General features: G+C 43.5%; 1 protein-coding gene across 1 annotated transcript; it reads right to left on the bottom strand.

Moving 5' to 3' along the window:
- Nucleotides 1-3,312: 3,312 nt before the first annotated feature.
- DTL (denticleless E3 ubiquitin protein ligase adapter) lies at nucleotides 3,313-23,921 on the bottom strand. Its single transcript, XM_077781781.1, has 15 exons — nucleotides 23,876-23,921; nucleotides 23,337-23,462; nucleotides 22,401-22,499; nucleotides 22,045-22,106; nucleotides 21,836-21,956; nucleotides 21,306-21,371; nucleotides 20,066-20,181; nucleotides 19,327-19,400; nucleotides 18,304-18,407; nucleotides 17,301-17,405; nucleotides 14,862-14,974; nucleotides 11,373-11,462; nucleotides 9,483-9,621; nucleotides 5,046-5,908; nucleotides 3,313-3,588 (listed from the first exon to the last, which is right to left on the bottom strand). The coding sequence occupies exons 1-15, from the start codon at nucleotides 23,919-23,921 to the stop codon at nucleotides 3,520-3,522; spliced, it is 2,193 nt and encodes a 730-aa protein (XP_077637907.1). The 3' UTR covers nucleotides 3,313-3,519.
- Between the last annotated feature and the right edge of the window lie 60 nt (nucleotides 23,922-23,981).

Raw genomic sequence — 23,981 nt, forward strand, 5'->3', positions numbered from 1 at the left:
TGTAAAGTAGCACAATGTATTTTATTTATTGTAGTCTGGGCCATACATAAATCAGAGTGAGAAAAATGCAAACCATTGGGTTCTGAGTTCTGTGAAGAGAACAGTGACAATTTCCACTTGGAAAACTGTTTAGGTCAGCTTCAGGAGGGAAAGAATGGAATTTGATTGTAGTGGACCCAAAGATGAACACCATTTACCATTTACTGGCAAATAAGTATTTGTGATGAAAACTGTTTAATATTTGAATTTGAGGAGCCTGTTCAGAAGAGTAACACATAAACCCTAGAATACCCAGCTACCAAATGCTTTTGGCAAACCCCTGACTGGAAAACATCTATTTCTAAACAAAACTTCTTAAGAAATTATATACCACATGCAGAGAGCAACTAGAACATTTTTCAATGCCATGATGGTGCATTTTTCTATCACCTCAGTATTCAGTTTACAAAGTGGACACTCAAAGGTAAGTTCGACCATACTGGAGATTTCAGCCAGGTTCAGTGGCTGCAGAAACAACTGTGCCAGAGAAAGACTCAAACACTCCCTGAAGAAAAAGAAGTTGAACTCTACTAGATGCCAACTCTACACATCAAGAGGTATCTTGACAGCACAGTCCCCTTGGTGGCAATGTTGTCCCCACATGCTCACATCCGTCCCCTCCATGGTTTTGGTCTCTAACCATCTGCTGAGACAGGGAATTGAGGAAATTCAATTTTAGGTTTTCTTGGCAGTTAGCTTCCCCAAGGGACTATTAAGCGAGTGCTGTTCCCAGCAGAAATGCTTGCCCAGGCTTGCTGACCATGCATCTGTACAGATCCTGGGAGTGCCTGCTCAGTTTTGCCCAGCAGGGTTGGCTAGCCCCAGTCACTGTCAAGTTGCCCTAAATCCAAACTGGTTGGCTGCTCAGAGCTGAGCAGGAGAGGCACAACTTCCAACAGGGCAGCAGTAACAACTGTTGGATATAGCAGAAACTGCTGTGCTCAGTCCCAAATCCCACTTGGCAGTCAGAGGGTAAACACTGAGGACAGAGACAAGATGTCAGGAATCACTATCACCTGCCTGGAAAAACCTCTAGGATACGTAAGGTGGGATTTACATACATATATAGGATTTGGGAATAATACTTTAAAAGGCTTAATTTGATTATAAAACATGAAGGTCAGAGTTTCTGTAAATCCTTTAGAAGGAAATAAAATTCAGAGGAATATCTTGCTGACAATTTGTATCAGCAATTTTTCTATGCTTTTGCAATTTTGATTTTATCACAATAAGGTCACGACCGTTGGACATATCAGTTCATTCTCCTGGACTCTGAACCAGGTTGACACCACCTTCAGATGAAGAAATAAATGCCTGGTGGTCTACAAAACAAGTTGTTCCACTAAACACGTATCTTCTGAAAGAAGAAAATCTCATGTGCCCATGGAATATTATTCATCCATATGGCAAGCCATTAGTGTATATCCTCTCTAGGTAGACATTTACAAGATACAGGACATAGTGGTTTGGCTGCAGAACAAGGAGTAGGCAAATACTATGGAAGAGTGGAGAAACACTAAATCCTATTGCTGAGTGTCTGATGAATCTCATGTATTACAATAGGGTTCATATCTATTTACTCTGCAATGTTTTTTACAAACTGCATGGAGGAATCCTGCATAAAAATCTGACTGAAGCAAGACAGCTTGTACCCAACAAGGTTCCTATAATAACTAAAATTAAGACAGAAATAAACCCCAAACCTACTTATTTTAGGTTATGTTTCTACTACTTCCATCCACTTCAATACCTAAAAGTATTTTTAAATTAAATTAGCAGATTTTTTTATATCCCTGTTTTGCCTAAGATACTAGATCTATTCAGGTAGTCACTTTTTAAAAATCCATTTTTTTAAAGAACTATAAAAAAAATGCCTGAGGCATTCATAGGATGATGGCCTGTAATTCAACAAACAAGAGAAAGCTGTCCTGGTCCCTGTTTATACCCAAAAGCTTCTGCTAAAAGATGCAACATGACAGTAAGTACTTTTCTTTAAAAAAAAAACAAAACACATTACACATTTCCTTTTGCTTCATAACTGTAACAAACCTTTCACAAAAGCCATTTACTCTCAAGTAATTTATTTCCTTGCAAAATACAATCTACCACATAATCTACCACATTCAAACCAGCTTCTTCCCTTCTAATCCCTTTCAGCTACCATACTTTCCAATGTTACTGTAAAGTAGAGGCTAAAATTTAAGATAGAAAACATAAGTTAGTGGGATCATATCCCCCTCATATACCTCAATTCTTCTGCAGTGGAAAAAATAACAGGGATTCAAAAGGTTTGATTGGTTTTGAAGTTCATGGGAATGGTAACACCAGAAAACAGAATAAACGCTCCAACATAAGATAGGGGTCTTCTACTAGAAGATCCTGGGGAAAGCATGGCTGAGGAATTAGTGTCATTAGCCAGCAGGACAGTGATCTCATTTCAGTGATCTTGTTCTATCAGCACTGGGGACAACTTACAATGGCAAAGCCTTTAATATTAACATGTAAAAGCTCTCAAGTGCTTTCTAAAATGTCAGTTGCCACGCCCACAATTTACAAGGTATTATCTTGTAACTACTGTATTATAAAACTGTTATGAAGGTATGTTACAAGCAGTTACTAATGCCTTTGCTACAGGCTGAACTTGTAAGAGCTGACTGGCAATGGGCTGTTAAGGAATGTCTATTTAGGACGGATCAAACTAATTCTTTGAACACACCTTGTCAGTATTTTATTTCAGTAAAGTGACAAACTTTTGGTCTTAAGCGCTGTAGTGCTGGTGGTTGAAGAGGCAGCTAAGTAGGTAAATACAGCAGTTTACAGGGTGGGAGAAGAAAGGGGATAGCAAGGGGAGTACAGGCATTATGTACTTGATTAAAACTTTGTCTCTTCTTACACCATAGTCACACCATCAGAGGGATGTGGGCTATTTGAAAGGTTTTTAGATTTAATTAACACATTACTAACTTCCCTGCTGGAAGCAGGCAGTCACTGCAGTACTACAGGAATAACTGTAGAAATGCCATTCAACATGAAGAGGGCTCAGATGTTCCTCCAGCAGATTTCTGTACACACATTCCAACACTTACTTTTCAGGAGAGTGCAATGATTTACACAGTACTCTTAAGTAGTAGCAGTTTGAACAGCAGATTAGTAACATAAACTGACAAGCTATATGTGCCTGTCAACAATACACACCAGAGCTGTCTTTGGAGTAGAACAGGTGCCATGTGAAAGATACTTTGTTTATAAAAAAATACATACCCTAAGTCAGAAAGAGACCGTGACTAAGTATTGTGTAGAATTTACACACTCCGCTCTCTTCATCTGATAACAGCTTTAAAAATGGGAAGACTAAAACCTCAAGTCTATGAAGGTCTGACAACAAACTGTGTAATCCTGGTGCATCGTTGTTGGCATTGGTAAGTCTGGTCTTGATACCCTGGTGTCAACATCCCTCGGGTGCAAGCGCCGCACGCTGTGTCAGTCATTCTGTGGCTTTCTGTGGAAGTATGTGCAGATCTTCCTCATGGACACTGAAGTGGCTGCAGCCTAGCAAGAAATAAAACCAAAACTAGCATGAAACACTTTTAGGTGAACAGCTCATATGCTGCAGGAATCTCAAAAGTCTCCCCTCCATCACTGCTAGAATTTGCTCAGCTTCCCAGCTAAGAAAGTACATGAAAGGTTCTTTACTACAATCTGCCTCAAAGGTAACACTGTCTAAATCCTACGGTTGTCCCACTGCCATGAGAAATGCACTCCAGCTGCAGTTTCAGCTTCCCTACAGCAGGTAAGACAGCTGCAGATTTTCAAGATACAGCAAATTCAATGAATGCTGTTGGGCATTCCTGGCATCTCCTCAGGCTCTGAGAACAACACAGGAGCATCCCAAAATCTGAAACAGAGCATACTGGACAGGAAAGGTAATTGTTCTATAGCAATCTTTATCCAGGGAAAACCTCTCTGTCTTGTGTCTAAACGTGTACAATAGTCACAAGTTGTAGGGTTCCTGTAACCAGGATTTCTTGGTACAACCCCAACATGAAGAGTCCAGCTGCTATAAATAACTTCAGGACTGGTGGTTTGCCCAGTTCATATCTGATAGAAGTGTTGGAAGGGATGAAATCAGGTAAGAAATGAGATAAGCCTCAATGATGCTAACAATTTTAGCATCAGATATTCAAGAGTTCAACTAAAAATTGATGTTTGAAAATTTACCTAATGTTGAGTGAAATGAGACTCTATCAAAGACACTAGACAACTTGCGAGTCCAGTTTCAGGGACAAGTCAAGTTTGGTTTGTTTTAAAAAACATAACTGTAATTTCCTAGTTAAGCCCTCATGCCAATGCTTTTAGCTGCTTTAAAAGCTTAACTTGAATTTCAGATTCTAGGGTGAGCTCTGTGCCAGGCTTCCTGTACACCAAAAGTAAGATGGTGCAGGTCAAATCCTGCCCTCTCACTCTTGCACACTTCTTGTTTTCTTCTAGTTTTTCACTGGAGGAACTGAAGGCATTTATTTGATGCCCTACAGTTTTAACATGGATAACAAATTCTTTTGCTACCTGAGCTGGAAGAGAATTTAGCTCTTTATTCCAATGTTTAAGTGGCTTTCCAGTAGCATAAACAGGAAGATGTGATGGTGAACACACAAACAGGAGATCTGCCAGGAAAGCTGTTGGCATTATTGTGCCTCTCAGAGTAGAGCTGTATTTAAGAAAACAGCTACATCCTTCAAACATCCAGCTGGGAGCTGCAAGGATCTCTGAGCTCCTGTGTGCCTTTAGTCCCTTGAAAATGAAGGACACATCATAAAAATTCTGCTCCTGCATGGAGAGGATTAGCAGATAAAAGCATTAATGAATCCGGCTTATTAGGCCAGAAATCATCCCTTTTGTCCATAGTCAAAGGGATCAGGTAATTCTTTGTGTCTGAGCAGGAGAGAACAAACAAAGGGAGAGTGGCAGCTAGGGATAACTTATTTCATGATGATGTCTGCCCTACTTACAGTTTTTGGTGAAGTGGCCACTGCCACAGGCTCTTGTCTTTTGGCACCAGGACTGCAGGATGACAGGGGGCTGTTTGATGTGCTCTGGCTGCCAGGTCTGCCAGTCCGTAGCTTCTCTCCCAGAGCAGACAACCAATTTTTTCTTTCAGGAGAACTGTTCTCTTTATCTACTACATCCGTGTCTTTCCCACGTGGAGATCTGAAATGATGGGCAGAAGTTTGAATGCCTGATGGATTAATGTGGCTTCCAGAAAGGGAAGGCTCTTTTGGGCTATGGCTGGAGCCTTCATGGTCATTACAGAACTCAGCCAGGCTGAGAGAGTCTTCATCAGAAGCTTTCTGGTCTGGAACCAAGTGACATAAATTCAGCTTGGATTTCTTAGCTGCATGGTCCAGCTCAGTCACACAGCTACAGCCTTGCAGACACTTCTGCCCCGCGTCAGCCTCCTTGCTGCAGTCAAGCCTTCTCTTGGCCTTCTTTTCAAACTGTGAGTGTGGGACTTGAGCAGGGCAAGCAGCTTCCAGGAGACCCTGGCTGACTTCTGCCAGGGCTTTTCTAGGAGAAGGAGCCTTTTTCTCCACTTCTGGAGGAGAAGAGCACGGAGTCCTTGTAACCCAGTGTTTGATGGACATTTTGGAGGAAGGGATCAGTTTGGGGGACGCACAGGGGCTGGCTCCAGGTGGCTTGGCTGGGGTGGAGGCTGTGGCAGTCAGGGTTTTGAGAGCGACTGTGGGAGTGTTGGTGGGCAGCGGAAGGTCTCCGGAGTGAGTGGGAGCACAGGCAGCAGGCCGTGGTGAGGAAATGCACACGCTGCCTGCTGTCACAGCCTTGGCAGGAGGGCTTTGTGGGCTGGCTGGTGGCCCTGAGAGGGGAAAAATAAGTAGTCTGATGAGGAACACAGAACAACAAGTTAAGGACAGTCTTTTTAGAAACCACTTCTAACCAGGAGATGAATCAGCGCTGACCCTGTGGGTCAGATATACCCTTTTGAACTAAGAAGCTGTATAAATCCCTCTGATTTTGGTTAAACTGGTACAAGTCTGTTATAAAATCCTGTATCACACTGATAAAGCATAATGCAGTACATTTGTGCAATGTCTGATATCTATCTCTTTGGCAGTGAGTGCTCTTACATGAGCTACAGCCATAATGAACAGACAAAACAAACTTTAATCTTCCAAGTGTATCTAGCCTTGCTGCAGCTTTGGATTTTGCTTTTCCAGACAACTACCTGGCAAAAAGGCTGGTCCCCAACTGTCCTGCATATTTAATAGCTCCATAAATGAGCTGAGGGACAAAGGTACTGCAAGCAAGTCCCACGGTTAATTTCAGTACCAAGGAAGCCTTACACTGTGATACCCTCGCACATGAATAGTGCTCCTCGTCAAGTGTTACTGGCTGCAGATTTTAAAGATTTTTTTTTAGTGAAGAACATACTTTCATTTTCTTGCCTTTTTGCTGGAGGACTTTCTGCAATGTTGTATTAAAATACAGATGGTAGTTTTTTACCACACCCAGGAAAGGTTGAGAAATTCTTCACCTACTGAACAAGGACTTAATTCCAAAGGAAATAAAATCTCTCAACAAATGATTCCTGAAAAGGTATTTCACAGTGGCTTCTGAGTTCACTAGCCAAGATGCAAATGCCCCTGTTTGTAAAAGAGAAATTTTGAACACTTAGAAAACACCAGTCAATTGAATGGGGTAATGCCTTAAGTTACTCTGTGCACTTCCACTACTGGGCACAAGAGCACTAAAATGTTGTGTATACCAGGGGTTTAATCCAAACTCCCCACTCTGAGCACTAGCACTGCACTATAAAGCACTTCATTAGAACAATGAGAAGTCTAGTGTGAGCAACCTGCCAGTTTCTTTACAATGCTGGGTTGTCTCACAAACAACAAGTTGAGTGAGCACCTACAGGCCTGGCTATATACCATACTAAGCCTCTTCTGAGCCTTTTACTGTATTATCTAACTAGTATCCAAAATGCAAGTACTGCTGCATGAGAACAAAACTGAATAGGATCCCATATTAAAGGATCCCACTACAAATAACTTCAACACAAAAAACAGAGTTAAAAGCTCCTGATAAAACATCCTACTTCATAACAACTTGCTTCAATCTGGGCTATGCAAATATAACTGCCAACATTTCTTCTCCTAATCTTTGGTTTAATGAGCACTTACAAGACAATAATAACTCATCTGGGAAATTAGTTGCACTCAAAAATCTAAGCTCCTAGAGGGGAAGGAAATAGCAAGCTCAGCAACTCTTGATCCATAATGACTATTACAAATTCACTCAGCAGAAATATTAAATGACTAGTTGGGTATAAGCACTCTGAATCCCAAACCAGTCTGAAAGTTATGCTGTGGACTCACCAGAAAATTGAAAAAGAGTTATCCTGGGAGTAGGATGAGTGTCATGGCAAGAAGCAAACAAAAATTTGAAATAAAGAATATGAAGATCAGGCTTTTTTGTCTAAGACTGAATGCATTATTCAGGTTTCAAGATGTTTCTATTTATGCTGCCACTGCACATGGTACAATGCTGCAAATACCTGCAGTAGACCTGCATCACACCAAAGCAGGTTACTTTGGATGTTTCCTACCTTCTCTGCCACAAGTCTTCTAGAGTGGTATTATCAATCTCCAAATTTAAGAATCACAAATTGTCCATGCACAGGCCTACTCCAGAAATTTGGTTACATAAAACCACAGAGAAAGTACTACAACTTAAAGAAACCACAAAAGTAATTGCCAAATAGGAAACTGGTTGCTACACTTGATTATATAGGTCAAAATCAATACACAACCTAGATCTCATCATTTGTTCATCAGAAATAGGTGGGGAACTACCTAGGATCATCCCAGCAGGTCTGAAATAGTCCTCTGCTTGCCAGCTCTGAATTAGTCTCTGCAGATAACTCCTATATTCTAACAGCTCATGTTTTGTGTTCAACAGCCAAGGTCAGCAGGAAGCCTGCTCTTGTGTTAGCAGTGTCTGTGTACTTCCTCTTCCCTCCATGTTACTTTAATGCAGCAAGAGCAAGGAGAAATAAGTAATTTTTTTCTGGTATTATTGCCAAACCTGACTTGTAACATTTTCATGTATAAGATACTTTAGATCTCATGTTTGTAGTCTAAACCTATGCTTACTTCTGTTTTCCTGGCACTAAAACCTGAAGGTATTTTTGAGCCCTCTCTGAGGAGACTCAAAAAACAAAACAATTTGCACACACAAAACGATTTTGCACACACAAAACAATTACCAGCTATGTAGTGGTCCTGGCACTCTCCCTCCCATTGTCCTGCACACTTCCTGCTAGACTTGTTGCTCACTGGCGAAAGGTTAGAGGTAATGTTATCCCATTAGTGGGATTTGGAGACCTTCAGCCTTTATTTGTGCTAGCCAAGATTAAATTCATTTGGAGGGTGGCTCGAAAAGATAGGTGGAATGCAGGAAGTCACAGCAGCAGCTGCTGGGAAGCTATTGTATTCTTAGCTTCAGAGGTAGTCTACAGAGGAGGCTCATCTTACTTCACTTTGGGGGGAGGGCACTTCTCCTCTTTTCACCTACTCTACTGCAACAAAATGCAGGCTATAGACAAATCAAAGTTAATATTATGATCAGGGTTCCCTTCCTCTGCTCTAGGGTACTACCTGCTTAGTGACTCCCTTCTGTACAGAGCCCACATCTGCTTGCCAGCTCAGAACATGCTGTATAACTTGTCTGAGTGCCCAGACTTTGTAGAAAGGTACTGGATTTGTTCACTAGACTTAACACATGAATAGATTATCAATTCTGGGACATTACAATGATCACAACTGTCTAAATGGTTTTTTTGAGTGCTTTCACTACACAGCATTTCATTTGGCGGTATATGGTCAGTACCACTGACTGAACCTGAAGAAAGACAATACTGATAACTGCACCTGAGAAATCACTCTGTGTATGTTTCAGCTATTGGCAGAAGCAAACAGGTCAGAGTTCCAAGACTTTATATGTGCTGTCAGCCCTTTGTTGGGTAAACTACCAAACTGAAAAAGGCATATGATCTTACTGTTCTCAGTTCAGTATTCGATAAGGAAAAAAAAAAGTGAGTTTCAGTGACATCTCCTTTGGCTGTACAATTATTGAACACTGCTGAAACCCACTGAAGATCTGGCTGTCCAACAAGCTGTGTCAATGAATATTTGCTTTGCAGTCTGGCCATGCAGACTCTGCCATACTTGTAAGCTACTTCAGCCAGCTTGTCCTGTTGATGGCAGAAGTATTTACAAGTAGAAGTGCTTGTCTGGCTATATGAATAATTATCTAATATGAGAAAAACCTCAGAAGGCTATTAAGACAAGCCAAAGGCTTTTGTTGGTACAGAGAACAGACAAAATGCAGCAGCTGTGTTGCAGAGCAAGATAGCTCAGGGGCCTTACCTGCTCCATGCTGTTCTTCTGGTTTCTTCTGAGTGACCCAACCCACCAAGTTGGCTTTTCTGGATACTGATTTCTCTTCCTCAGGACAACGTTGTAAACGCCAAATCCTCACAGTGTTGTCATCAGAGCACGTGGCAATCTAAGTATAAATTTGTGTTTTAGAGTAACCAGGGCACATCCTATGGATCACTGGCTGAGTGAACTGAACAGTTTCATCCAACACACCACACCAATATGAATGATGGTGAAGCTTGGCTGAAGGGGTACAAGACAGGCCATTATACAATGAAAATAACCCAACTCTATTTCATTACTGCACCAGGCAGCAGTATCTGTTTTAAAGCAGGCAAGGCTGCTGCATCCATGTGTTTCAGCTCTAGAAATCTCCGTCACCACCAACCACTTGCTCCACATGGCTATGTGAGAGACACTGGCACAGCACATTTTGGGATTTCAAACCCTTGGTAGACAAAACCACCATGATCCTTTGTGCTCCTGCATCTTAATCTGCCTCTTTTGCTGAGGACATCTTCTGCCTAGGGACAAACATTTGCAGCACACTGAGAAGGTGACATTGGATGGCTGCTGCATGAGCTGTGCTATCTCTTCAGAGTCAGATATCAGCAGTATCTGGCAGAGAACCCAGCTCTGCCAGGAACACAGCTCTAGAGCCCTGCTGCAGCATCACGTGCTCCAACAAGATCTCTGGAATCCTGAGCAAAGGAGCAGCACCCATCTAACCCATATTTCATGCGAGATTAGCTGGTGACTCAGCAGGGAATCAACCAGTAGAAAGAAAAAAGAAATGCTTTGGTAAAAGTTCATAGCAATCAGAATGGGGAAAGTGTCTCTACTCTGACTTTTGTCACACCAATGTTGTCCCTACCAAAAGCAACCTTGCTCCTCAAATCACACCAAGCAGCTTCCTGACCTGTCTTAGCTCCATATTTTCCACTTCTCCTCGTGCTTTGGCATCTGAACAATGGCTGAGTATTTCCTCCCTGTGTCAGTAACAATTTGAAAGGCTGAATTGGTCTGCATTTCCAACACATCTGATCAGGATGCTGGGCTACTTCTAGATCACAGATTTCATCTGAAATGCCAGTTCTCGTATTGTGCATCTTACACAACGAGAACAATTTCTGCTGTTTCCCTGCAAGACTCCCACCCTCCTACACTGTAATGCTTTTGGAAGCCCTGGTGCTGCAATGGAAGCTAGGGAAAGAAGCTGACTTCTTTAACATTGTGGGGTGGAAGAAACTCTGTCTATCATTAGGACACTGCTCAGGATTTTTCAGGGTTATTTCTAGTTTTGAGCTAGGCCAAACTTTTGAACTGACTTCATACTTCAGTTGTTTTCCTTTTAGTGAGACCTGGTGCATAACTACTGACCCAATTTCACTGGAGGCTCTTTTTGTCACAAAAGCAGCTCAGATTTTGAAAAGAGGTCACAATGAAAAGAGTCCATATGTTTCTAAAGGGCATTCAAAACTTCTTGCCACTCTGTACAAGACTAGCAGATGTATCAATGGTCAGAGGGAAAGGAAGATGTGAATATGGAACAACAAAACAAGACTTTGGCTTATGAAAGTCCTGATTTCACTGTTTTGTTCCTTATAGGTAGTATCAAGCTCTGATCAGGAGAGGTCTTTACTGATTTGCAATTTCTTAGGATTTCTCAGCCTAAATTACCTGAAAAGAATAAAAAGGTTCTGATACATTGTGCTAATATGATATGGTTGGATTACTGTCTCCTAAATGAACATTTTAGAACTGATTGACTAAAAAATTTCCTCCCAAAACAACAAATGCTGCTGCCATTTTGAAAAGCAGATGTTGTCACATCAGATGTATTGTTTCACAGTAAAAACCATTTTGCAGGAAACAAACCTTAGTGAAGTCTGAAGGACACCAAGCAATGGAGGTAACTTCCTGAGAGTGACCAACGAGTATCCATGGAGGAAGGCTGGGCTCAGAAACCTTAAACATTCCACAGAAAAACAAGCAAACAGTCAGAAGGCACACAGCCTAATACACAACTCCAAAAAAACCCCCATATCCCACCTGTGAAATAGGTGGATACTTCCCAGCTTTCCTGTATGAAATGCATAAACCAAATGCGCTCAGCCTGTCATCATGAGGCAACAACTGAGGAAGTCCTAAGCAGCAGCTCATGGAAACTTGTTCAATTCCTGCTACACACAGGAATTCTGCCTCCAGAGTTTACAGCCCAAAGCAAGAAACAAGCATTTTAAGTACCTCTACCTGTTCCAGGTGAAGATGTTGGGAGGCTCTTATTTTGAATTGGGTTAGGCAAATATATTCTGCTGCTATTTTACCAATGTCCCAATCACAGGTCAATGGTTTATTTAAATGAAACCACTGCCAATAAAATCCCATAGAAGAACCTCCACTGGCTTCAGAACTGGCATTTGTGCAACTGCCAAGTGCCTGTTCCTCCTCCAACCAATCAGCTGGACCAGAGACCCTCTTAAGAGTTCACAGGAATCCTCTCTCAATCACTCACAATCATTCAGCTGATCTCCATTTCTCTCACACTCTTCATAAAAATCTTTCTCCTGTTCTATAGTATTGCTACTTATCTTTGACTCCAGCCCCTGTAAGTGACAGACAGAGCTGAAACCAGCATTAAGTGGCCCAAAGGAGAAAACACACACACATGAACACACACACAGAGATTATATCCAAGTTTTGCTTGCTTTCAGCAGGCAGTCCTTTCTGGAGCTGTGAGTCACCATCCTTTACTGTCTGGGAACAGGAGTAGACATTAAATACAGCTTTCAAAGGAAGACTCAAGAATTTGGGGAAGGCTTGTGATTTACAAACATTTTTCTCTTATAGATCATCTACCACAGCCTGCAAAACATTTTCAGAACTTAAGTTTTTTTGATACAAACAGGTTCATCTTAACAGGACCCTTTTTTCCCCCTGGCATGATAGAGGCAACCACTTGACTAAAGATCCACTAAATGCCTTGGTCAGAGCATTCCCTTCAGTGCCAAAACATGCAATGGAAATTAAATCCCTATCTAGGTAATAAACAGGAGATCTTGGTGAAGAGAACACTTTCACTTACGGTTAATACCAGTCTTGCTATTATACATTCATAGCAGCCAAAACAGTGGCTCAGTAGCCACTGATTGCTAGAAAGCAGAGGAAGGGAATTACTCTTTCTAGCACCCCATGGTTTTACACCATAGCATTGTAAATTAAAGGAACTATACCAAATTTACATTACTGTGAAATCAAGAAGAGTGCAGAGTTATGGCTGTGACCACTGTGCTTGGCAGAAGGCTCTCAGGCAGTCTGCATGTTAAGTCATAATTAGCCACACACAGGCTGATTTTTGTGCCCAAATTGACAGGATACTGGGGAAGTGAGGCCTATTGTGGAAAGGTTAAAAAGAGAAACCTAGGAAATGAGACCTTTTTTAGTTACTCTCCTCACTGGAAACAGCTGTTAAATCCATTTTCAAGATATAGCATAAAATGGTGTCTATGGCTTTGTGCACCATGTGATACAGAAGCACCTCCTTTCCAAACACACCAAAGTGTAACTTGATAGGTTTCCTGGGAGTGATCCACATCAAAGGATTGAAAGAACAATGGAAGAACAAATCTACAAATGGTATTTTTTTTATTACCAGGAAGGTACCTCAGATAGGTACCACCTTTGTGGGGAAAAACCTCTCTGCTCTTCAGCTTGTATAATCTTATGGTTGTTCGAGAGTGAGAGTTCATTAATTGATGAACTTCTAATTAAAAAAAAAAAACAAACCCAGCACAATAAAGGAAGTATTCATTGCCTGGAAGTGACTTATATATGAAAACAGACTGAAACAGCATCCTTGTCAGCAATAACTTCTATCTACAGTGTTTCTCACCCAAACACAAACTTAGCATTGCTGCAAAAGTTTCTCAAAGAAATCGTCTAAGTGGAAAAGGTCTTCCTCTGCATTTAATTCCTCTCTAGATACAGAAAGAGCTCTTCATTAAGATCCTTACAACATTACCTGTTAACTACTCATGCATCATCTAATCATGGTTTTCTTCACAGCATAGTAAGTCCTCATGCCATGAAAAGATACATATGTTTCAGAGTCAAATCTGTCAACATTTAAATTAAGAAACCTCTGAATATGACAGATCTTGAAAGAGACAAATGCACTGGAAGTCCCACTTTCTAACATGACTGTAGTATTAAAATAAAAAGTAACCATCTAATGATTTATTTTATAAGTATGCAATACGATCTGTCACTCATATGTGATAGCAACAGAAGCCTTCTGTACATGAATGCATTTTAAATGTGCTCAAACACTTAAATTTTGAGATATAATTACATCCTTGAACACTCTTAACTGAGTCCCAGCCTATGTTCCAAGAAAGTATCTAAACACATGAACACAGAACATGCAACTCAAGTTCACACAGGCATTTTTGCTGAATTTGCACAGAACACGAGGAAGGTTAAAATTACACCACTTGGCATAAGTAATCCTGCTACCACACTCCTGCCTCCACTGAGTGAGCAACTCAGCCTGCTTCCAAGTGTTCTCCAAAATAAAGAGGCTATGTGCTCAAACCACAACCTCTTCTCTGAGAGGTTTGTATCTTACTTTCAAACTCATTGTGAAATGGATGCACGTCAACATTCCCTAAAAATTATCCCAAACCTGACATAGGCCGTCACCTGTGTTTTCTGTCTATTCTGTTTCAGTAAGTCCACTCTTCCACATCAGGAACATGAAGAACAGAACTTGCAGCATGCCTTATTCTGAGGTGCCTGCTGTTATTTTGGTGGTATTTGCATTTCCTACATGTCACTGCAAAGATGTTAAGCAGTGAAGCCCCTCAGTTGTCAGACAGTGCTTTGGAATTTTGCTAAAGGCTCTGGCTGAGCCCTTGCTGTAGTACAAAGGCTTTAACTACTGTAAATTAAGCATGAGAAAAAGCTATGTCTGAAGCAGGAGCTGGAAAAGGGAGAGGTGGAGGGAAAGAGTGCCCTTTAAAACAATTAAACTTTTAGGTTTCTGCTAATGTGCTCCATTGCTAACTATGAACCAAGAACTGTCTGTCTACTTGTCATAGCTGTCTGAATCAACAGGACTGAAAGAGGATTTTAATGCCCATTAAAACCAGATTAAGAACAGCAATTTGCAATAAGCAGCAGTGATGAGAGATGTATTGATGGCAGGAGGTTAGCTCTGTTTTGCATTAAACAATTACATGAAGCCTGGACAGCAATATACACACTGCAGGCCAGGAGCTAACCCCATGCTGCTTTGAGTAGGATTGGGAAGCAAGGAGTGTTCTGTATGAACATGAAAAGCAAAAGCAGCTCCCCCCATTGCCTCACCTTCCAGATGTAAGCGTTGCAGTCACTTGAGCCACTGACCAGGAACTGGTCATCTGGGCTGGTGCTGGATTTGATGTAAAAGGTTGAATTCTGGTGTCCACTGAACACTGCCACTGTGAATAAAAAATAAAAAAATAAGTAAAAGCCCACTCAATGCATAGCCCTGGAGTCAGCTGTGCAAGGCGGGCTGATCTTACAAGCTTTTCCTGCCTAGCCACATATCCTTTGGAGAAAGTGGTTGCACTGCTCCCTTGCTCTGGGGCTCTGGCAGCAGGAAGTTTTTATTATTCAGCTGGAGCCCTTCAGGCTTCCCAAACAAACCAATGGGAGTTTCATTAAAGGTCTACCTTGACCCATATCACAAGCAGGTTTAGCCCTCAGCAGGGCTGCCCCACTCCTCTGGTTCAGGTTCCCTGTCTCCTCCTCCCTCAGCCACCATCACCAGTCCCGCTCCATCAACAACCCCCGAAGCCGGAGCCTTCTTCCACACAGGTGGCAACAAAGGCACTGGCTGCTCCTTCCTCCCACTGCCATCAGCTTTATTTCGTCAATAAAACTTGTATTTCATCAGTCACGCTCTCCTGCATTTAGAACCTTAGTAGTGTTTGCTAAAGCCTTGAAACCATCACCCCACATGGCTGACATTCCCCTAGCGCACAGCCTTCCGCTGGCACGAGAGCCGAGTGGGATCTGGAGTGCACCGTGTCCTGTCTTCTCCTGGGACACAAAGCACAGATTCCCCAGGGCAGCCCCAGGCAGGGCTGGCTCCCTCTCCTCCAGCCCTTTTTAAGAGAAAACAACCCACAGACCAAGAGGATGCACGGCTGCCTTCGGTGGCCTGTGAAGAGTTGCAAGACCCCTTGGATTTTTTTTTTGCCCACAGCTCTCACAGTGCAGTGGCCATCAGACAGCAAATCCCCCCTGAACCAGGCAGCAAGTGCTGCCGCAGGAGGATTTCCCGTGGAACAAGAGCTGCCCCAGTGCTGGATAGGAGCAGCTGCAGCGGCGCTGAGGCGGCGCAAGGGCAGGCGGGCGCTGCCCTCTGCGGGAGCTGCGGCACAGGAGCTCCATGGAGCTGGAGCCGGGGCCACTGCCCTCGGCTGCTCCGTGCACCTGGAGCTGGGGATGCTCCGTGCACCTGGAGCCGGGGATGCTCCCCTTGGTTTCTCCATGCACCTGGAGCTGGGGATGCTCCCCTTGGTTTTTCTGTGCACCTGGAGCTGGGGATGCTCCCCTTGGTTTCTCCGTGCAGCTGGAGCCGGGGATGCTCCCCTTGGCCGCTCCATGCACCTGGAGCTGGGGATGCTCCCCTTGGTTTTTCTGTGCACCTGGAGCTGGGGATGCTCCCCTTGGTTTCTCCGTGCAGCTGGAGCCGGGGATGCTCCCCTTGGCCGCTCCATGCAGCTGGAGCTGGGGATGCTCCCCTCGGTTTCTCCGTGCACCTGGAGCTGGGGATGCTCCCCTTGGTTTCTCCGTGCACCTGGAGCTGGGGATGCTCCCCTTGGTTTCTCAGTGCACCTGGAGCTGGGGATGCTCCCCTTGGTTTCTCCGTGCAGCTGGAGCCAGGGCCACTCCCCTCGGCTGCACACACAGGCAGGAGCTCCGTGAGGCCGACCGAGGGCTGTGCTGGCCAGAGCTGCTCCTGTGAGGGACATCCCCGCAGAGCATCCAGTGGCAGCACCCGGGGTCAGCCTCAACAAGCAAGCTATTAATATTTCCTACTCGCAGCACTTCTCTGCTCTGGAAGCATTCCCACCCACCAGACTGCCTTCCTGAGGAGCAGACAGAAGGACACATTGTTCATTTAATTTCAGTTAACTGAGAGACTGAGAAAAGGCAATGGAAAATAAATTATGTGTCTGGCTGGAATGCATCTAACAAGTTTTGCCACCAGCCTATGGCAAAGCAGCTTCGTGCACCAAAGGCTCAGGGCCATCTTGTGCACGTAAAGGTCACAGATTCAGAGCTGAAGGAATCTGAAAGGATAAAGCACCTCAATATGCTGTGGATCCTTTCTTCCAGAAACTGTGTTCTAAGTTAAACTGAAAAGACACCTTAAAATATCTGAAGTTACTGGGTGATCACTTTCAGTGGACTAATATCTAAAAATCTAACAAATCAGTGACTGCCAGTAAGCAGAGGGTTCAAACTTGCTTCAGGCTGGATAGCAGCCATTCCTCACTGGATAACTAGAGTTAACATGCAAACTACCATCACTCTCTGTCTGGGTAAACCTTTATCTGCTATTAATTTTATGTGGATGGCTTAACACAAAATGTGGATCTGTCCTGCATAGCTTTAGAGATAAGAGCATGGAACAGGTTTCCTTCAAGTGTTGAACCTGGTCTCTGTCTCTCTCTGTTGGAGGGATAAACTTGCCTTTCTACACTCTGGAACATCTATGTTTTTTGCAGCTATTTCCGCAGATATCATGCTTACCTGGAGTGGTCCTTAAACTTGTCATATTGAACATGTAGATACTGTCATCAGTGCAGTTAGCAAACAGATTAGCACCAGTGGAATCCAAAACCAGGCTAGAATATCCTACAGAGAAAGACAGAAGTTCTTCAGAAGAAAAAAATTTGGAAAAGAGACATTCTCAAATGCCCAGAGAAGGAAATTTGGAAAGGATCTGTATCATGTATGAGATTGTCATGATAAAGTTTCTATGTTTGACAGAGCACTCACTGAAGAAGAAATGTTTCTAGAATAACATCTACATTTTCTACATTTCCCTGAGGATTCAGGGAAAGGATTTAGAAAGGAATTGCACCTTCAGAACAGGCAAGTGATTGATTTGACAGTTTCAAACAGATGACAGGAACAACCAATTGTAGAAGCAGAGACCTCATGCTTTGATAGAACAAGCCATTCTCTGATTTGCTAGCGATTCAGGTTCAAGAAAAATCTTCCCCTGCAGGCAAATTGTTTCACAACTACCTCCTTGGGAGTGACATTGACCATTACCACACTGATCAGACCAATCATCAGGAATTACTGTGTTGCATCAGAGCATTGTGAGGCATTAAAGGTACAAAGAAGACAGAGAAACATGAACAAGTGTGCTTTTGATAACAGTTTCAAGAGATGGTAACATGAAAATCCAGTCCAGTCTGTTGTCTTTGCAAGATACAATGCAAAGAAAGTTCAATCTGAATTTTAGTCATATATCAAAATGTCTAGCTAAATTCCTCATCAAGAGCTCTACTGCTCCTCAACTCTGTTTATGAAAATACACTGCTGAAGCTTCTGCAAGTTTTTATCATGGGGCAGTGATATAAGTCAGGCATGTTCACTCTTCAACTTGAAAATTTTGTATTGGTAATCAAAATACCCTGCAGAGTTTGCTAGTCTGATCAACAATTGGCTATAAAGATAAATGTCATTGACAGTACTTCTTAAATTCACTCTGCACCCTCACAAATGCGTGTCCTGTGCTCACCAAGCTTGCGAGTGCTGGTTCCAGGGTAGCAGAAGGACCTGAGGGGCAGCGGGTCCTGACGGAAAGCGGCGTAGTTCCTGCGCAAATCCCACACTTTGATCACGCTGGAACAGAAAAGCACGAGTGTTTCCAGCTTCCAAATTTCCCTTTCCATGTTGATAAAGCCTTTTAAGAGCACAGGAAGCCAGGTTGCTCATGACTGAGGAGTATCCAGTGTTAAGGAGACAACAGCTGAGCAGGAGTAGCGCAGAGCCGTGCTGAAAGCCAAACAATTGCTCTGCTGGCCATGGGTGAGGAAGAAGCACTGCCTTCTGTAACTAACACAGGCTAGAACAAAAGCCTAGAAGCCAACTTCCTTCAACTGGTAGAAGGAAATATGTGGATGTATTTTTACTTGACAAGTAGTTTTAAAAATTAAGTCTTCCAATTTTTTTACTTGCTCTTTGGCAGCAAGTCTCTGTCATGAACCATAGGTAGGACAGTCAATCTTATCTGCCTCAGAAAGGCTCTGACCACATGGAACCTGCTAAAGAATTGAGTCCAAGAGGATAATTTCCATGCTGATCAATAAGAGTTTGCTCAAGCTCCAAGATGCTTGATCCCTCCAAGAGATCTGGCACCTAAGAGAATGCATCTTTTGTAACTCAAAGCAACATTTTCTCAAACATGCCTACACATGTCCAGGCTCTGACCACCCACTCACATCCATAAGGCTGTCTAACAATAGTCTGTCTATGTGTGGTCTCATAGGTCTGTGAGAAAAGAGAGAGGGAAGACTTGCTCTCATTCTGCCCCATAGCTAAGATTAAAATGAGCATTTACCACATATCACAGCTTGTCCAGTACTGCAATCTCCAGTAAGGAAGTAAAGCCAGTGCAAGCTGGCAGCATAGCTACTGATTCCACTTCGCAGTAGCTCTAGCCTTCTTGGCCACTGAGTGGTCTTAGAGAGAAAATCTCCCAATCTTTTTATGCCACTGAGCACACAGAATGGACAGGAAAGCAGGCATCCTCCCTCCTTACCCATCAACAGCTCCTGCAGAGATAAGAGTATGCTCATCCTGAAACAGCACCACAGTTACACTCTGCTGGAAATCCTTAAAAAGAGAGGAAAAAAGAATTTTATTTTCTTTTAAGGTCAGCAAGATCTTGCTGCTTAGTTCAAGGCCGTGTGAACGCAGTGAAAACCTCCTCCTAGCCAGGCAGCAGAACATAGAAACAGCAGATGTCATTTAGGACACAACAATGCTTTGAACACTCCCACCAGAGAAATTGCCACTGAGAGATAAGTGTTTGGGCAGCAGTTTGAGATTACACCTTTCAGCTCACAGATAAGAGAGCTGCCTTCATCTCGAAGTTTAATAGATGAAAAATTATCAGGTCTTCCTCCAGTAAGGCAGTAATTTATCTGGTCAAATTAAGGGGGTAAAAAAAGAAAATTACAACTCTCCCTATCTCTCTCCTCAAAATGGGAATGCTAGCCACTCTTTTCCTCCCTGGGGAGGGAAAAAAATCCCCCCTGTATTTTCACATAGCATTTGCCCAAAGCTGGCTTTTATGGCATGTGGGCTGTTAGGCAACTAAACAATGTCTAAAATTAGCCATTGTGAATGACCATGACAAAAAACTCTATCTCTGCAAAGGTAAATGGAAGCATTTACCACATACAAGCCACATATTTCTCACTACATTTACTTAGGAAGAATTCTGTGAATACCACTGTCCCCAGAAGGAACATTTTGTTTGTTGCCCAGATACCCACCACCAAGGGAGCAAGTCCTCTCAGGTTCTGCCTCCTCTTCTTCAGTTTGGAAGGAGTCTGCTTCTCAGCCACATTGTGTGCTCCACTGATTTGATTTACCTGCCTGTAAAAGCCATCTGAAAGAAATCAAAGACATCTCAATTAGTAGTTTATATGCAATTTTGCTATCACTTTAATAAAACAGGCATCAGTTTGGGATTAGACCTAAAAGGTAACTTAGGTTAACCTTTAAAATCATACATGCATCCTGAAAACAAAAATTACTTATATACAAAACCAGTGAGAAAAACACAGTGCAAAAAACTGCAGAGGTCAGTGTAGCATGAACATTGAAACTAAAACTGATCTAGGCAGACTGCCTTTGGAAATTATTACCCCTTTATCTGTTTTTCACATGCATCCCGGTCTGAGTGTTCTACCCACTCATCCCAAGCAGAACTGCACTCACTGGAAGATTTCCAGTGCTCTATTTTATAATTTCCTGTTCAGCCTTTTGTCTATTACCTTTAGAAATGTACTGCCTTACTAGAGTAAGGCGACTGTTCTACTTTTTTTTTTCCTACACCTTCCACTTCAATCATGTGGAGTCAGTCAACTTTTCATTCACTTGCCTGCTTGAAAAGCCAAGGAACCTGGGACAGATGGAAGAGCAAGACATGTTCAGGCAAAGAAACTGGTGTGGCAGAGCAGGGAACTGGGAAATGGCATAAGGGGAAGGGGCTGGAGAAGGAAAAGCTCCAGGAAACAGAGGAGCAGAATGAGCTCACATATTTATAGTAGGTGCTCCCACAATATATTCAGTTGCTACCAGCACTCACAAGCTCCTTTTTCTTACATTTTCTGCCTTCCTTTCTACTCTGGCAGGAGCCTTTCCAGCTTTTCCTCACCCCTCTGGATGGCTCTGACCTAAGCAATCTCTCCTATCTCATCTGCTTTGCACTGCCCTAGCAGGGATGTATTCTATACAGCCTCATGTCTTTACCTACACACATGGAATTCTCAAACCAGCCTGTGGTTTGATGCTGCACATCATCAACTGCTGCAAAGTAGAGAAATGTCTTATACATATATAACAGAGATACCTATTCCATTCTCTTACAGCACCTAAAGCAGTAAAGTTATCTGAGAAGCCTCTGCTGCCTACATTGTAATTAAAAGTATCAGTCCAACAAGTCCATCTGAGCAGTCCTTTTACACGAGATACCAAGCTTTGTTGATACATATTTGAAAGTTTATTTACCTTTCTTGTTGCACCTGGTATCCCAAACCATGATGTTTCCATCTCTCCCTCCAGTACAGAAAACAGCTGCAAGAAAAAAAAGTGTTATTACCTTCTAAAAGCATTCATTTAATTAACTGAATGCAGTACAATGCACCTATGTACCTCTGGCTCTTCTGTCCCAACACTTGTGATGCCAGTCCTGGAAATATAAAACTCAGGCCATTGTTTTTCCATGCTTTTTGACTTGCTATCTTTCCCTTACTATCCTTTTCTTACTCCCACTAGAGAAACCAGCTCATGGAAAGTATATTCACACGCTTGGGTATGGAAGCAGATATCCTATCTTTGCCCAAGATCAGCAATGTGCTGATTTTAGCATAAGGACACCATCGAGTTCTAACTAGACAGTTTTGCTTTCCTGGCTGGGTCACTGCTCAGGCCTGTGCTATTGGTACCCGTCAGTTTCCAAAGCCTTTTTTCAGCCCTTAAAAGTACTTTGCCGGGGGTAAAGAAGGAAAAAACAGACAACAGGGAATACCAACATTTACCTTTCTCAAATCTAGAAAAAGCAACTGACTTGAGGCTACACTGGTGACCTTTGCATATGCCAAGAAGCTCGCCAGCTCTCACATCCCACACCTTGGCTGTCTGATCTCCTGAAGCAGTGACCTTCAGAGGGAAAAATAAAAAGCTTAAGTCATTTTCTGTACAGAGGTGCCAAGGCATTAAAAAAAAGAGATGGCAAAAGACTACTTACAATCCTGTGTTCTCCTGGCACCCAGGCAAGGTCAAACACAGCATTTGAGTGAGCCTGCCATTCTAACAAGAAAACAAAAGCCAAGATTAGTTCAGTGCATCGCAGCATGGTATTTTGCAAATGACATCTGGATTGTCATGAAATCAGAAATCTTGTCAACAGTTTGCCTTAGGCATGAAAGACAATACAGAACAATTCATCTACTACTGCAGTAAGAGCACATTGTGTTGCTGCTATGCAGAAGGAATAAAGTACTGCCTAAAATTTACGTTTTAAGGACTTGCAAAAAGCTCTCTTTGATTCCAGCAAGTCCCACACTTGTCACATCAAATGAAGATCACCTTCTATACATTTACCTTTAAAGATGAGCTTGCTGGTGGTCTGTGCTTCAGTATCATACAGTCTAACAAACCCTTCTTCATTTGCAACTGCCAGGATGTGCTCCAAATTTGGGGCTGAAAAGAAATTGAAGCGTATTATATTATGTAGCTAATACAAAATCCTACCCTTGCTCTTTGTGAAAGCCACAGATGTTTTAAATAGGGAATGCAGCAAACATAAAGCTGTGAAATAAACAGCATTTACATAGCAACCTAACTGTAAAAATACAGAAATACTAGCAAGCATTTTTTCTAGATGTGCCGTTCTAAAATGACTATACATGGGCAATCAAATGACTCCAGAAACAACTTTTGAGATAATACCTCTTCCACCAGCTATAGCAGTTTTCTAGTTACAGTTTCCTATCTCTAGAGTACCTATCATCTACAGCCTCCAGCATTTTCCATGATCTGACTTGGAAAAGAAGGAGGCCACCTTAGAGAAATGTAAAATCTCATGCCAAAACTAGAGTACAATGAATGAAGAAGTTTTGCCCTAAAGATCCAGGAGCTCCATTGCTTACTCCTTTCCCCCATCATGGGGAAATGCTGTGTGTAACTCCTGGTGACATCCATCCACCTCTGATTTCTACCTAATGTTCTCCACCCTATTATAGTTTTTAGATATTTTGAATAAAGCCTAGTTTTTCGCCTATGTAGCCTCACACTATCTCCAAGAGGACATGCCTTGAAGCACACACACAGATGAAACAAAGAGACACTAAAATAAATGCTTTATAGTTGCTTCTTTGAGGGAATACTTTCCATCAGTATCTAGGTGCACCACGATCCAAAGTTTATCACGTGTAGGAGCAAGCAGGCTGCAGGAGCAAGCTCACTTTAAAACAAGAAACTGCTGAAACAGAACCTATACCCTGGCCCCTCAAAAGATCATTCAGGAGGTGAATTTACCTGTAGAAAAGGTGCAGCCGAAAGGAGGGACTGGCATTCCCGTTCCCCCGTACGACAGGTGGTCATCTTCTCGGCTGCACTGGTAGCTGTCCAAGAGATGCTGCAGGGGAAGCGCTGAGGACCGACCTACAACGGGACAGACGGACCGTAAGCGCCTCAGACCCCACAGGCTCGGGCGCCACGAGCCGCAAGGCGGCCGCCGCGGCTGTGCGGGCGGCCGGGGATGGATGGGGAAGGGAGGGCGTGCGGGAAGGCGCGGGACCGGCGGGGAGGCGCGGGACCGGCGGGGAGGCGCGGGACCGGCGGGGAGGCGCGGGACCGGCGGGGAGGCGCGGGACCGGACGGGAAGGCGCGGGACCGGACGGGAAGGCGCGGGACCGGCGGGGAGGCGCGGGACCGGACGGGGAGGCGCGGGACCGGACGGGGAGGCGCGGGACCGGACGGGGAGGCGCGGGACCGGACGGGAAGGCGCGGGACCGGACGGGAAGGAGCGGTACCGGACGGGAGGCGCGGGACCGGCGGGGAGGCGCGGTACTCACGGGCGGGCGCGGCGGCGGCCCGGCGGAGCAGCGCGCGGCACAGCATGGCCACGGGGACACGGCCGAGCCAGCTCCCGCCAAACCACCGGCCCGCCAAGCGCGCCGC

This window comes from Lonchura striata, chromosome 3, assembly GCF_046129695.1.
Source record: "Lonchura striata isolate bLonStr1 chromosome 3, bLonStr1.mat, whole genome shotgun sequence".
NCBI lineage: Eukaryota > Metazoa > Chordata > Aves > Passeriformes > Estrildidae > Lonchura > Lonchura striata.